The 16,832-nt window shown below is 36.8% G+C and overlaps 1 protein-coding gene across 1 annotated transcript in view; it reads left to right on the top strand.

Annotated features, from left to right (window-relative positions):
• Window positions 1–16,832, top strand: part of CNBD1 (cyclic nucleotide binding domain containing 1) — a 359,205-nt gene that overhangs the window by 56,577 nt on the left and 285,796 nt on the right. The window contains exon 4 of the mRNA XM_012643546.1: window positions 9,705–9,863. Coding sequence (XP_012499000.1) covers window positions 9,705–9,863 — 159 coding nt within the window. The remainder of the gene's footprint in view (window positions 1–9,704; window positions 9,864–16,832) is intronic.

The raw sequence follows: 16,832 nt of genomic DNA, 5'->3' as shown, positions 1-16,832 counted from the left end.
GTTTATGCATTTACTATACTATACTTTGTATTATATATTTATCTATTTATTTTTTGAGACAGAGTCTTACTCTGTCACCTTGGGTAGAGTGCAGTGGAGTCATCAGGGCTCACAGCAACGTCCAATTCCTGGGCTCAAGTGATCCTCCTGCCTCAGCCTCCTGGTTAGCTGGGACTACAGGTGCACCATCATGCGTGGCCTGTATTTTACTTGAGTATATTCCTTCGACTACCCAAAAAAAGTTAACTGTAAAACAGCCTCAGGATGGTCCTAGAAGAGGTATTCAAGAAGGCATTGTTATTGTAGGAGATGATAGCACCATGCTTGTTATTGTTCCTGAAGACCTTCCAGTGGGACAAGACATGGAGGTGGAAGATGGTGATATTGATGATCCTGACCCTGTGTAGGTTTAGGCTAATGTCAGTGATGTGTCTTAGCTTAAAAAAGCATTTAAATAGTATTTCAGCATATTATAGGGGTACAAATGTTTAGGTTACATATATTGCCTTATTTTCTTTGCACATTTTAGAGTTTAAGTACATTTTCAATCCCACTAATGTATTTAGGTAAAAACTATATCCATATAAAGAAGAATCAGAGTAAAATGCCCTTTAACAATGAAAAGGCTGTAGAGGCTCCTAGCTATATAATATCTATGACCCTAATTATTCACTTCTTGGGCTAGCTGTTGGTTGTGGTACAGCTAGCATGGAATCTGTCATGACTTATTTTTAAGACAAAGACAATTGGAAATTTAATTAAGACCCAGTAAAAAGGAAACTTCATAGATCAATGATAGTAAAAAATGAACAACCCCCCTTCAGCAGAAACTTAACCCTGACTATAGAGAGAGTACAATGTAAACAAATAAATACAAATACATGTAGGATTCATTTGTATTGTGATCTAAAAAGACATATTGTGGAAGACAGTGGCATTAACTCTCCTTGTGCTGTTAAAAGAAAAACTTTAGACCAGTTAAATTTAACAGTTTATTTGAGCAAAGTATGACTGATGAATCAGGCAGCATTCAGAACCAGAGAGGTTTAGAGAGCTCCACCCAGCCCTGTGAGCAGGAGCTTTTATAAGCCAAACAAGGTAGCAAATTAGAGCAATCACCTGATTGGCTCCACCAAGGTATCTGCCTTATTTGGGCATGGTATAACGAGTCATTCACCTTATTTGGTCATGGTTTGATCAGTTGGCTGCTGTGAATTGGTGAAGCTCAGCAGTTTGTTATTGCCAGAAACCCAGCTATTTGTTATAAAAAATATACTCCTGAGTTAGGTTTCTGTTTGTTTATGTGCTAAGTTAGGTTGCAGTTTGTTGCTTAGCAACTCAAAGTACTGAAACAGCCTGAGGCTAATGGCCTCCTGCTTTTTAAATTTAACAATGGAAATTTATTATTTAAAAGGTAATTATTAAGCATTTACAGAGATAGCATTACTCGGTGTCATTACGGCAGTCCATGACAGAAAGTTGGCTTTGATCTCAAAGTGACTTTCGATAAACTTCAGATCAGTGCTTTTTAAACTTTAATATGTGCATGCACGAATTCCCCTGGGGGAGCTTATTCAAATGCAGATTCTGAGTCAGAGGGTCTTGGGTGGGGCCTGAGAGTCCATATTTCTAATAAGCTACCAGCCGATGCTGTTGCTACAATTTGAATAGCAAGCCTAGAGATGACTATTTGATGTATCTTTGAGAATGTGAAAAAAAAAAAAAATCAGTAAACTGTAACTTTTCTATTGGGAAAAGTTTCTATTGAGAAAATTTAGCCCACATTTTAAAGTAGTCACCCATTCATCTATGGGCTTATTTCAATTATATAAATCACAAAATTGTGTATAGTCCTTGGTCATAATATACTCCTTTTATTAAATTTAATAACAAATTGCACATTGTGCTTAATATGCATAGCAGGGAAGTTTGGAATTACTTTGGTATATTTTTATTCAGGACATTTTAATGAAGTCCAACTAGTATATATTATTTTAAATAGTTCCATTTTAATTAGGCACAGGATCAGATTTTTTTAAAAAAGAGAGGAAGAGATAGCTTGCTATGTTTAAAAGAAGTTTCCAGGTTTATAACTCATCCAGATAATGGTAATATTTTGTGAAATCATTTTCTTGTAGTTTGTGTTATGTAACTTAAAACTTAATAATTTGAACAGGGAAAAGCAAAGGAATTCTGGCAGTGCACGTATGGTGTGCTCCCTCTCCCACCAGTCCCAGGACTTCTCTCAGAGTATCCTCTAATGTGCCCAAAACAGCCTGACTGGAAGAGGTCTATTGGGGATGTTTCTTATGGGCTCAGAAATCTGTATGCTCATTCAGCCAAATTGCCAGTCACTCCAAAAGCTGTCAAAGTGTTTTGTGCAAGAATTGATGCTTAAGTTTGGACTTCAGATTTTAAAGAAGCTAGGACATCTCAGCTCCTTGAATTGAATCTCAGAATTCTACTTCTAGATCTAAAAGCAGCAGACATGTAGCTTTGATCTCAATTAAAATAATGAGGGACTTCTCTGTAGTACTCATTTTTTTTTTCTCAAGCCCATTTTTAGACAATCATTTGGTATGGTGCACACACAGCCTAGATGGATTATAAATTCTCTCTAAGTGTGTGAGTGCAGAGAATGTTCTAAAATAAAGACGGTTATTTGGTGATGAAGCAACTGAAAACCTAGAGCAAATGGATTCTGATAGACTAATAAAGAAAAACTCTCTGCAAAATTCCATTTTGAGCTGTGATTTCCTCCTGAGTTTTTGGACTCCATTTCTTTCCCTAGCATTCCTGAAGTCACTCATGTGATACAGATACATCTAAGTAGTGCTTATTTCATGGTAGTTTGGACCCAGCGTCAGGTTAATTAGTAAATGTTTAAACCATAGGCTACTTGAAAAATATGTATTTAACATTAGAATAAATGAAACTATCCTTGTTATGATTATAAATAAAACCCACATTTCCTCTAAAGTCCCGAAATCTATTGAATGAGATGTTCCTTGTGTGTGTTTTTTTAAGTTAGAACAATAGTAATTCAGTTTCACAAATTTATGCTAAAAATAAAAATAAAAATTGCACTACCTGGAAAGAAGAAACCTCCCAATAATGCCTTATCATTTATTCATTCGAACAATGTATACTGAGCACCAGCTGTGTGCTAAGTGCAGGTCAGATCGGGTCCCTATGCTCGGAGCTGGGTGGTGCTGACAGGCTCTGAGTAAGAGGTGGTAGGGCGGTGTAGTGGGTGTCAGAGAGGACTTCAGGGTGGAGCGGTTGCACTGAGAGTGCTTACATTAAGGGAAGATGGTGCACTGGAGATTCGGGAAGGCTTTCTTGAGGAAGGGGTGTTTAAATTGAAGAATAAGTAAGAGGTGTCCAGGAGAAGAAGGGAAAGAGTATCCTGAGGCAAACAGAACCGCATGTGACGTTCTTCATATTGTTGCTCATCCAAATGCTGGCATAGTGATCTTAGGCAATATTTAATTGCCAAATTTGGTAGTTGTCACCAGAAACTGGTTAAAAAAAGTTTTTCAAAACCTTTCAATGCTCTCTCCAATGGGTGTCAAATAGGAGTAATGGCTTGGGGTTGGGGAGGAGACAAAAAGGAAGGAAGGGAGGGAGAAAGGAAGGAAGGAAGGAATGAAGGAAGAAATGGAGGGAGGGAGAGAAAAGAAAGAAAGATAGGAAGAAAGAGAAATTTAAAAAAAATAAAAAACAAGGCAAGGGAGAAATGAAGTGTTATTAGTCCAGCTCAAGAGAACAACATCTGGACCTTCTGGCGAATTTTAGGAAGGGAGGAAGAGGGATGATTATAGAAATCTTAACTCATTATTTCAGCCATGCTCTGGTCTCGTCCTTTGTGGCCCAAATTAAATCCTTTTCTATGACATAAAAATGAAACGCTGGATGGTCTGTGGCATTACTGTAGCCAAGTGAAGGTAATTTGTAGAAATTGCCTACATGTATAGGATTTCCTTGCATTAAAGTAGAAAGTTACAAGAAAGTTTCAAGTTTGAGTCTAAAGAAAAACATGCCATTTATGATTACAACTGCCACAGAGGAATGGTAGCTTATGCTGAATGGAAGCTCATTTTGTTATGCTTTCTTCCTGATAGTTTTGGGTAGAAATGCCTGGACGTAGGTGCTATGAAGGGATGAATTACTTGGCCTGGTGGAGTATTCTAATTTTGAGTTGTGGAGCAACCAGGAGTGAAGAAATACAGAGAAAAAGGGGGTGGAATAGAAGCAGGAGGAGCCAGGAGATAACTGAGGAAGGTCTGCACTGAGTGAGGAGAAACCACAGTGGGGTGAGAACATTTAAGGAAAGAAAAATCTACTAATGAATTTCAAGTACTCTGCATCATATATGATGCAACATCTCTTTAGGATATCCCCAGTATTTGATAAATTCTACTACACTTACAAGTGCTCTGAGTGGTTGCTTGAGTTTAGTTTTGTTCTGTTGAGAAAATGTTAGGAAAAGCTGTTTTCACCTCTGGGTAAACAAGCCATGGAATAAAGAGAACATTTAAGGAAGCAGCACAGCAGCAGAGGTGACATCGGAATGTAATCTGGGGAAATGCTGAAATCTTAGGGAAAGTGTTGCACTTTCATGGATTTTAATGGGAACTTATATAGATCTTAAGAGGTCAGTAGATCGCAGCTGGTATTATTTGTTGTTGCATGAAATTCCTGGCCAGTATCCCAATAATGGAAAAATGTGACATCATTGATTAAAAGATAGGTTGTAGACCTGGTGAAATTATGAGTTCAGCTGAAGAAGTAATGTAAATGCTATGTCTTATAAATTCCATTCATCAAAGACCATATGCAACTAAGGGGGAAAGGCCCATCTTTGATGCAAAGGGAGTCAGTTCTATTCAATTCAATTCAAAAGCATGTACTTTAAAGCTTGGAGCTTCTTCCAGATTGTATACTATTGGTGGCAGAAAATTTACCTCCCTATGTCTCCAAATTGGTCCTTCCATTCTTCTAAATTAGGTGATCCATTCATTACTTAGATTAACACTGTTGGGCTAAAATCTACTTAAGAAGGTTACTATAAAACAAAAAATTCTGAAAATCCGTAGACCATATTTTCTTTCAGTCAGGCTTGAGTGACAGTACAGCTGAATGGCTAGAACAGTGTTGTCTCATTATTTCTCAACAATTAATCATAATCATAGGTAGACAGCATTAGCACTGAGGCAAGTTGTCTACAGAATGTGGAAATGGGGTTGGAAAAAGAGATAAGTGAAAGTCATTGGTGTGTGTAAGAGCCCAACAAATAGCTAATTTAGGAATGCTAAATAAAATCTGGAACAGTTAAAATTAGATAATGTAGATCTATAATCATCCAGGTGTGTGACTAATTCAGCAATGTTCTGTGGGAAGAAAAACAGAGTGATGAAAGTGGAAAAATGGAAACAGTTCATACCTGGCAGCTGAGATAGTGACAGTGATGAACACTTTTTTGCTTGAGTTAGAAGTTCAGCGAATGTTTTTTGAATTCAGTTGTGAATAGAAGGAATTTAGGTTATGAGTGAAGACAGAACATGGTATTTGACTATGAATTTGACTATTATTATATGAATATATATTAATATATTTCTATATTAAAGGTTGTCTTAAGATATCCCTACTTTTTTATTTTGAGCTTTAATTCTAATTTATTCTTAGGAGGTAAATCTGTGTAATAATCATCTCTGATCAATTTGACTCTCTTGCTTGTTTGTGTAGATGCCATGTATTCTGGAAAATGTATTGCTGTTAGCCTAAAGAATACATGCATGTCCAACTGTTCATTTTTAACTGCATATTTTTCTATTGCTTTTTGGAAATTAAAAGAGACTTTGAGTTTGGCATAGACATTAATTTAGTAGAAACCAGGGAAATATTGCTTACCTCTGTTTAAACTTAAAATATTCTTTCTTATAAGAGATGACAGGATTCCAATATTCACTGTCAAGAGCTTATAATGGAATTTGCCTTGGACTCCTCAATTTTATCTTCGGATATGTTTGGCAGTGTGTGGGACCAAGTCAGCACTCTTGCTTAGCACAAGACAAGTCTGCGATTTGCCAACTTTCATCCTGGGGGTGGGAATTTACCCATAGTTATTTCCCATATATGGTACTAATGATAATTAAGCTGAGCTTCACAGATGGAGTTCACTTAGCACATTTAGAGTGACTGAATTTAATTTGTATTTTTTATGAGTCAGATTTACTTCTGTTACTATAAAAAATTATGGAAGAATTCTATAGCAAATAGCTTAAGAAAGAGTCTGTATATTACTCTGGCTGTAATTACTACCTAGTAAAATTTATATGGATTTACCAAAAAGTATGTGGGGGGATGGTAAAGAAAGATTTTGGGAACTGATAAAGAAAAAAGTTTGTAGGACCTATAATATAAGAATATTTGGAGGATAATGTGTTGTGATGGCCTCTAGACTAATCAGAGCTAAGTTTAGATTTCAGCTCTGCAATTAGACAATTGTATTGCATTAAGGGAATTACTTCAAACTTTGAATCTTAGCCACTTCATCTAAAAAATGGTGACAATAATGCTTATTTACAATGATGTTGGAAGACTGAATAATGTAATGCACACTAAATTTTGTTCTATTTTATTTTGTTTGGTGGTGTTTGTGGCATTGTTAATCCCTATCACCTGAGTTTCCTGAGGGCTTTTTTGTTTTTTTTTTTTTTTTGGTCTAGAATATGATCAATTTAAAAACTTTGCTATATACAAAAAATATATTTTGCACTATGAATGGCTCTTTTACTGATGTATGATTTTGTAATATAATGCATTGGCTGTTGGGAAAACATTGGTCCATTGATTTATCCTGACTTTTCAAATGTTGACGTGTTTCTTTATGAAATATTAAAAAGCCACACTGTTGTTATCATCACTGCTCTCATTAGAGAAGAATTTAAATATTAGAAAGCTGTCAAGCTTACAGGGGTGGATACAAGTTTTCCAAAATTCTCATTTTCACTTGAAATCTTGAATTTTATCACTGGGAACAGATGCTGTACTCTTTTTTAAGTAACAATCTTATTTCACTTCATTCATTTATGGGAAAATATCTTCCAAACATCCAAATCATATCCTCATTCAAGTCAGTTATCACAGTTTGTCTGTCAACTGTTCTTTCAAGTAAGCACGGAGCACAGTGAAAAAAGTGGATAGTTTAGCTTGCAACTCAGATAATAGCAGGAACACTTTTAACTGACAAAAAAAAACTCTTTAAAATGTTGCAAAAAAGCATTATATTTCTCAAATTTTCACATGGAATATCACAAAGAAGTATTCTCCAGGGTCAAAGAGTTGAGATTTAATAAAATTAATAATTTTTACTGGCTTTTAAAAATTACATATGTGTTAGGAACACATGTGAGGAATTCAGTGCTAGTATAGTTTGGTTCTTTTACACATATTTTGTTCATTTCATCTAAATTTTCAAATTTATTGGCATGAAGTTGCTTATGATATAATCTTTCTTTCTTTTTATATCTGTGGCATCTGTGATAAAGTCTCCTTTTTCATTTCTGTTGTGATTTATTTCTGCCTTCTCTTAAAATATTTTTAATAGCTTTTGTTCTTGAACAGTTTTTTGCCAAGTTTACCAGACATGATTTTTGCAAGATTATTAGATTTCTAAATAACTACATTTTGGGTTTATTTATTATTCTACTTTCAAAGATTTTTTTCCCCTTTATTATAACTTTTTTCTACTTGTTTTAGGTATAACTTGCTCTTTTTTTCTCACTTTTTTTGTTTGTTTGTTTGTTTTTTGTCTGTTTGATTTTTAGGGATGGGGTCTTCCTGTGTTGCTCAGGCTGGAGTGCAGTGGTGCAATCATAGCTCACTGCAGCCTTGAACTGCTGGGCTTAAGCCATCCTCCCACTGCAGCCTCCCAGGTGCCTACCACTATGTCCAGCTAATTGCTTTGTATCTTCTGTAGGGTCTTGCTAAGTTGCTTAGGCTGATCCTGAACTCCCAGCCTCAAGTGATTCTCCTGCCTCAGCCTCCCAAAGCACTGAGATTATAGGAATGAGTCATCATGCCCAGCTCTTTTTTCACTTCTTGAGATGTGAAATCACTTCATGTATTATCAGCTTTTCTCTGTCAGGGCATATTATAGAATAAAGATGCTGCCCACATTAGATACATAAATATTACTACATATCTGCAAGTAATATAATAATATAAGTATTACATATCTTGGAACAATCTTATAAAATATGTTGGAATTTTTTTTTTTTTTTGATGGGCAGAGGCATTTATTCATCTTTTGGCAGCGTTTCTCTAGTAAAGCAGACATTAGAAGTTGTGCTGATGACAGCCTGTTTGAATGAGATCCAGAATTAAATATTCACTGTCATTCCTTGGGAGAAATAGCTCCAAAAGTTAAATGTGGGTAAGACAGAGATAATTTTTGTTGTTCTAGAATAGCTCCCTGTCTTTTTTAAATAAGCAAATTACTGTTTTTATTCTTTTTTTAAATTTCAAAATATTACAGGGGTACAAATGTTTTTGGTTACGTGTATCAATTTTGCGATGCTTGAGTCAGGGTTATAAGTGTGCCCGTCTCCACATTTCTGCCAAGTCTGCCATGTCTGCATGCACCCCATCCTCCTGTCCATGGAACTCCTCTTCTCCCAGAAGATAAGAACATTATTTAATTTGCATTTGATAATCAGGGCTGAGTGGAGAAAAGCAGCCAATTGCTTTGTACCTGAATTCTCATAATTGCTGAGTTTCACTGTGCTTACTATCATAATTTATTTAGAAGAGTAACTAAGGATTAGCATTTTAAGTAAGGTTCTAGGTCTCTGTGGATGAAATGGCTAAGTTCTGTAAAAATAGTGGAAGAGGAAATGGATTGGCTTTTAATTTTATTTTTGAATTTCAGTTCTTCTGGGGTTTCTTCTTTTTTGCATACTTTTAGATAAATAAACTTTACTATTAAGATTTAATATTCTGTGAACTTTAGGTAAATTAAAAAAATGAGACTCTTTTCAGCTCTACTAACTATGAGAAATTAAACAAATTATATAAGCTTTTTAAACTGCAATTTCCTTAATTTATAAATCGGAGATAATATTGTCTATTTCACTCAGTTAGTGTAAATGAGATAATGTGTATATAATGTTTACCAGCGTAGCCAGTACGTTTAAGGACTCCATAAATGTTACATGTTAATGTGATAATAATACCATCGTACAAGAATAAGGTATGGTGGCTACTTTCAAGATGTTTATAGATTATCAGTGGGAAAGAAAAGTAAAAAAAATTTTTATTGGTTCCAAAAAATACTGAAAAAATGATTGTGTGAGTATAAAGAAAAGGGTATTACCCATTGACTTAAAATATTTCCCTAAATTAGATAAACTTTATATATAACGAAAAGTGTTTCAATTGCTGAAGACAGTTATAATATATATATTATCAAGTTCTATACATTGAATATATTTCATATATGCTAATTTCTAGACTTAACAGAATGACATGTATAACTGTACTACTGAGGACTGAAAAAATTCTAATGCATTGAAAAGGAATATGTTATTTAAAAGCTGAATTATCTCAGAACAATGCATTTCTTGGCAATAAAGTAAAAGTTCCTATAAATAATTTTGTGCAGTGTATGATACCATAAAATATTATGTTTCCTTGTTCAGAAAACCTAATAAAGACAAAGAAGAAAGTCCATGCCAACAACCTGGTGGTTCTCACAATATAGCTGACCATGTTAAAAAAGCTCATGGTGGCCATACTTTATATGGACCAAGAAAATCCATGGAGAATTTGGTAGAGTTCCTAGCTATCTTAAAGAAATTGTAAGTATTTTTAATATATTACTTCTTTTAATTGAAAAATTCTTTTGAATAGCTTTATTTTTTAAAAGTTTGTTGTTTGCAGATAGGTGTACTTTAGTTGTGATATAGCACTAGTAGTTGATTCAGGAGAGCTGGAAATACTGGAGACTATGTTTCTACATAAACGTAATCTTCATGAATTCCGCTTCCATGGCATGTCATGAATATATTGCTAAACTTCTGGCCCATCATTTTAAATTGAAGTTGCAAGAAAAATATGTGTTATTTACTGATGATGCTAAATCAAAATTATGTTTAAGATTTCATTAGCTTATGTTTACTCGAAGGCTCTTCACAGAGTTTAAACAGTCTTCCCCATCACAGAGCCTTTCAGTAAACTTACTTCATATTTCCTTCAACTTCCTGGATCATTGTGTGCTACAATAGTGATGCAATTGTCTGGAGGATGAGGGAAGTGAAGGAGAGGAATAAATCTCACTGGAGGCTGGTTATCAGAGATGGTATTGGATTTGTGAATAAAATCAAAGTTAAACAGGACCATGAAAAAATGTGATATTGTGTTTGAGGTTGATAACAGAAACAAAACCAAGAGTAAAAGTATCAAGACTAGAATTGTCTTTGAAATAAATTTGAGGAGCATGGTATGAATAATTAAAAAGCTGACATTTGTGTTTTGAAGAATGCACTAGTAATTCTATGCTGTAACCACTTTTCTTCAAAATTGTCAAGTCATGCACCACAGAACGACATTTCTGTCAATGACAAACTGCATATACGAATGTGGTCCCATAAGATTATAATGCTGTATTTTTACTGTACCCTTTCTATGTTTAGATACACAAATACTTACCATTGTGTTACAGTTGCCTACATTATCATTCAGTACAGTAATATGTGGTATAAGTTTGTAGTCTAGGAGCAATAGGCTATACCATTTAGCCTAGGTATGTAATAGACTATACCATCTAGGTTTGTGTCACTACACTCCATGATGTTTACACAACAACAAAATTCCATAATGACACATTTCTCAGAATGTGTCTCCATTGTTAAGTGACACAAGACTATAATTGTGAATTTGAGGAAATGATCAGAATTTCCAGGAAACTTGAGAATGGTCAGGTATTTGATGCTTTTAATTTATAATGACAAAAAAATAAACACACTAGCAAATACGAGTCACTTTTTAGTAAAGCAGGTATGAAAGAATTACAGAGAAGGAAATCATAACTACCTGTCATACAAAGGTATAATTAATCTGGAAAGCTGTAAAAATAGAAAGTTAAACTAGAATGTGCTCAGTGAATTTGTTAAAAATATACTTTAACTGGTAGAAAATTACTAAAGCACTGAAAGGAGCTATAGGATTCTACAATCACTTTCATTCCATTAAATCATGATGTTGATTAATATTGCATTGGATTCAAAATTTTTAGTGCCCAGAAACCCCTGAATCACTCTCTGCTGATTTTGGATTGTGCTGGACTGAAGGACTTTTTAATGGCAGTGGTAATCCCTGTCTTTCTGACCATAATGGGGTAGCAGGTTTCCATATAACCGAGGTTCTGATCTGAGATGCAGGAGGAACTCGTCAATAGGGACTCCCGAACAGCTGTGGTTCCCCAGCAAAGTGTTGAAATACTGGGAAGTAAATCTAGTTTGATGTTGGGATGCAAAATACAAATGGGTAAGAGAGCAGCAAGTACCATTTTAGCAATGTACTGAAGTGAAAAGCAGGAGCTATGGTGCAAGGTTATCCAAGCACAGGGAAAAATAGACAAAGCTACTTTGCTGCATCCTTTTATGGACCTCTGTGGATTCTATTTAATGGCCAATCTCCAAATAGCCAGGACAATGGATGTTGGGTCAGTGTCAATTTCCAGAACCCACTTCTTCATTCACCTGTGAGAAAATGGGTGAGTAGAGATCCTGAAGTCCTGCAGGCTCCCACTTTCATTGGCTCAGGGATGGGCAGGTAGGACTCTTCACGTGGCAGATCTTCAGTGGCTGATAATGGGTGGGGCTGTGACAGCCTCTGCATTACAATAGCGGAGTAAATGAGCTGGGAACTCACTTTTACAGGATGTTTAATAGTCACACGAAGCCTTAAATCTGACACATAAAATTTCTGATTTAATCCTCACATCAACGCTTTGAGGTAGGCATGATAAGCTAGCTAGTAAGTAAAAGAGCAATGGACATGCTGAATCTACAATCTATGTTTATTTTTCTATAGGGCACGTTTTTCATTTTCTCTTCCCCTTGTGACACCAGTGTATTAGTTTCATATTGTGTGACAAATTAATGTAAAAATATACATTTATTATCCCTCTGGGCAAGGGTTAGCTGGTTTTCTTTCAGCTTCTCACAAGCCTTCATGAAGGTGTCCACCAGGTCATGTTCATTTCTGGAGCAAAAGATCCTTGTTCAAGCTTAAGTTGTTGGCAGAATTCAGTTGCTTCTTGCTGACTCTGAGCAGAGAGCTCCTCTCCGTCCTAGAGACCCCACAGATCCTTGCCATGTGGCTGTCTTCCAAGCCCTCGCACAACATGGAAGCTTAAATCTGCAAAGCTAGCAAGGGAGAGTCTCTGTTTCTCTCTTTTTTTATTCTGCTAAGATGAAGTGTTATATAACCTAATTGAGGGCCTGTATATCCCGTCACCTTTGCCAAATTCCACTGGTTAGAAGCAAATCACAGATTCTGCTGCCACCCCCAACACTCAAGGAGAGGGGAAGAGGGTTGCCTTAAAGTGTGTTAGCCATATTTAGTAACATTATCAATCTCTTTGTGACTGTATTAATCACATTTGCAATGGGGTTGCATGCTTTATGTACACAACACAGCAGTAATTCAATTAAAAATTAAAATCTATTTATTGATGAATAAATAATCAGGTCTTATCAGCCCTTTGTTTCTCTCTAACTGAATCATGATCAGATTGATGGCCTGCTTCAGTGATGTGATTTAACAAAAATTTAAAAGTAGCTACTTTCCCCCCTCTAAAACTCTTCACTTTGTCATCCTGCCTGAAATTTTAACAAACAGAAATTAATTTTGAGCCACAGTAGCCTCTTTTTAAAGAAATGCAAGATTAAGAAACTATTAATTATTGCAACTAGGTGTGACGTAGCTTAATCACACTACTTCTTAACTTCCACTTCAAGCCAGCAGCTCTGAGTAGATACTGCTGCATGGAAAAAGGATAAGCGATTTTTGAAATAGACAAGTAATTGGAAAGGACATTAAAATCATTGTGGCAATGGTGCCAAAGAGGAGGGATTTGAGAAACTAGAGGGCGCCATGAAGTTGGGAAGTGTGTGTGTAGGACAGTGGGAAGGAAAGAGGAGAGAATGTGAGAAGCCGACAGTTGGGAGCCTTCTTATTAAATATCAGAATGAATACAAGCTTATCATGTGTGTTAGTTAGGATTTTGGCTCATAAGCAATAGAAATTGACTTTGGTTAGTTAAAACAACCACAACCAACAACAAAAAAAAGAAGTGGAAATGGATGGAAGAATATTAGGTAGCTCCCCAAATGGAAGAACAACAGCTCGATGCTGGAGGTGCTATGAATTCTAAGGCAGCTCTGGAAGTCTCTTTAAGGTACAACATTGGAATCAATCAGCTATAACTAATTTTGATTGGGAGTGATTTGACTCACAGTTTAATTTCAGGGATAGGGAATCAGACTGTTGAAGTTTATTTTTGTACCCACCCCTTGGATAAATGCTGAGAGGTGCAGTACACTTTGATGAACAATTTTATTCAGTTCACATGCAATTGGCAAAGGGGTAACATTTCAGAAAAGAAAGTATTTCGGAAGGAGGGAACAGTGATCATGGATAAACTGTTAAAAACTACAAACTAGGCTGGCTGTGGTGGCTCATGCCTCTAATCCTAGCACTTTGGGAGGCTGAGGTCAGAGGATAACTTGAAGTCAGGAGTTCAAGACCATCCTGAGTTAGACTTCATCTCTACAAAAAATAGAAAAATTACCTGGGCGTGGTGGTGAGCACCTGTAGTCCCAGCTACTCAGGAGGCTGAGATAGGAGGATTGCTTGTGCCTAGGAGTTCGAGGTTGCAGTGAGCTATGATGATGCTACCGCACTCTAGTCTGGGTGACAGAGTGAGACCCTGTCTCAAAAAAACAAAACAAAACTATGAACTAAAACATGATTTGGAATTTTAATTTCTAAATAATTTTGACTAATTTTATTTTTCACACTTTAATTAATGAATCCAACACATGCTTTCGAACTTCTCTATGTTTCTAGAAATATTCTCGGTATTGGGACTATAGGAACACATAATATCTTTGCCCTCATGGAGTTTACATTCTAATATAAGAGAGAGATATTAAACACATACATATTATGCCAGTTAGTGATAAGTGCAAGGAAGAAAAACTATTCTACATAATGTAGAATAAGGGGATAGAGCATGATGGAAATGATCATAGAAGTTAGATAATTTCAGGAAATGAGAGAGGCAGCCAATTGCATATCTTGGAAAAGGACATTCTAGGCAGAGGAAACAAAAGTATAAGAGCCTCCGGATTGCAAACGTGGTTTGCAAATAGAAGAAGAAGAAAAAAAAAACCCAAGAAACACAATTGGCAAGGAAGCCCTGTTGTGAAAGTACATGAATCATGGAAATTGTTTATGGAAATGAGGCTTCAGAGGTAGCCGGGACCAGATTATCACTCGGGGTCTTGCAGGCCATGGAAGGATTTTAATGTTGGTGTGATTGGAACGTCATGATTTTCATGGCAAAGGGTCGTGTGTGGATGGTTGACTGTTGGTGCCAGCAGGAGAATTGGTGTGCCGTGAAATGAGTCGAGGTGAGAGATGACAGTGGCCCATGTTCTGTGTTAGGGAGTTAGATTTGACTTGTAAAACTTGATTTCTTGATTTTATTTCTTTTTTTAAAGACAGGAACAGGGTCAAATTGATAGTCCTTGAAGGAAATCAGATTCTTTGCTCAATTTGACCACTAACATGATGGAGGATGCTGGGCAAATCACCCGATGCTCTCACATGTTGCTATTTGATTGCATTGCCTGTAACAACACCAGCTTTTAAAATGCAATTATAAAATCCTTTAGTAAAAATAATTGGTTTCTTTATGAACGACTAATTTCTGGAAAAAAAGTGGTATTTGTGTGTATTTGTGGGAGTTGCGAAAGGGGTAGGAGAAGAGAGGAACTTATAAATGAGCTGTGAAAAGCGGTTTAAGGTCCTCTGAGAAAACTTGGCCCAGTTGTTTTTTCTTCTACTTTCTCCAATTAAAGTCGTTTCCTTTGAGTGAATGAGGCATCTGAAGATCATTATGTTTCAGTGGAGCAGTGATGCAAAGCCACTTCTCAGGAGTGACTCAGAGGAATTGCTCCCTGGATGAACATCAGGATTTTTGCCTTTTATTAATAAATTCAGGCTGTTTAAAATCCAAATGCAATATGGTTCTTACACTGTTGTCCTCTGGTGAAATGGCATATAAGATGAGCAATTGTAGTCTCAAACTATATTTAAAGGGCTGTATGCACACTACCTTGTGGGGCTATTAATTCTGTTAAAAATATAGTGTTTGGGAGGAAAACTGCATTGAACCAGTGTGTGTGGGGATCTCGCCTCTGAAAAAGAAAGGCTTTATCTGAAGCTAAAAGGGAACATAGGTTAATAAAGAATAGTATGAATACTGAAAGTAATTTAAATTTCTGACGAGAAACAGTGATTATTTATGATATAAGAATGGGAACTAAAAGAAGAGAGTTATTTGTGTAAAGGAGATGAGTTAGCAAAGGGCAGAACTTAAAAACGCATTGATAGTATATTGGTATTATATTAATAGAAGAATATAACACTGAATCTTGGTCTGTCTGTGGCAGCTAGAGTCAGAGTGATATTTGGCACACACATATTGCAAAATGCTTGGCTTTTGAATTCAGAACTGTGTTCTGAATTGGACTCCTTCGATTACTAGTTGTATGCTCTTGGGCAAATTTCTACCTCTTGATATTCAATTTGCTAATCTATAAAATGGGCACAGTTATTAACCTCATAAGTTCATTATTGTTGTGAAGCCTAAACAAAGTTAGAAATGTAAAGCCCCAAGCACATTACTTGGTCTAGCTCTCCTCTTTCCCAAAGAATCTTACGTGTCTTGATTGGTTAAAAAATTTTACTACATACTTGCAACAGTTGAATTGTAAAGGGGTTCCTAGTGTCTTAGAATAAAAATGTGTCCCATTTTTTCTTCCTTCAAGAAAAAAATATGCGGGCGCGTAGAGGCCCGGCCGGCGCGTGGCCGCAGCCAGGGAGCCCGGGGTCGGGCCTAGCGCGCAGGCGCTGACCTGACAGGGCGGTGAGCGGGCCGGGACGACCACGTCCCTCCTGGCTGGCTGACCGCTGTGCCCTCGATGCGGGCTGGGCCCGGCCCCGGGCCTCGGGCGGGGTAGGAGCCCACCTGGCCGGCTCGCCCGCGCGGGTGGGTGTGGCGGCGGTGACGATGGACGCCTTAGAAGAAGAGAGCTTGGCGCTGTCCTTTTCCTCCGCCTCTGATGCAGAATTTGATGCTGTGGTTGGCTATTTAGAGGACATTATCGTGGATGACGAGTTCCAGATACTACAGAGAAATTTCATGGACAAGTACTACCAGGAATTTGAAGACACGGAAGAGAATAAATTCACCTACACACCGATTTTTTTATTTCAGGGTATTATGAGGGTACACACATTTTGGTTACACTTCATGTCTTTGTCTCATCCAAGCGAGGGTTAAAGGCATGCCCTTCCCCCCTACAAGGCTCCCCATGTCCTTTAGTTGCAGGTTTACCCCCCCCATCCCCCTAATACCTGGAGAGTATTTCTGCCATGTGATCACCCTAGTGTTGATCAGTTAGTACCAATTCGATGGCGAGTACAAGTGGAGCCCATTCTTCCGCTCTTGTGGTGCCTCACTTTGGATAATG

The sequence above is a fragment of the Propithecus coquereli genome, unplaced genomic scaffold, assembly GCF_000956105.1.
Source record: "Propithecus coquereli isolate 6110/MARCELLA unplaced genomic scaffold, Pcoq_1.0 Scaffold2, whole genome shotgun sequence".
NCBI classification, from domain to species: domain Eukaryota; kingdom Metazoa; phylum Chordata; class Mammalia; order Primates; family Indriidae; genus Propithecus; species Propithecus coquereli.
The sequence above is the reverse complement of the archived record's forward strand: the minus strand, read 5'-3'. Positions and strand labels throughout refer to the sequence as shown.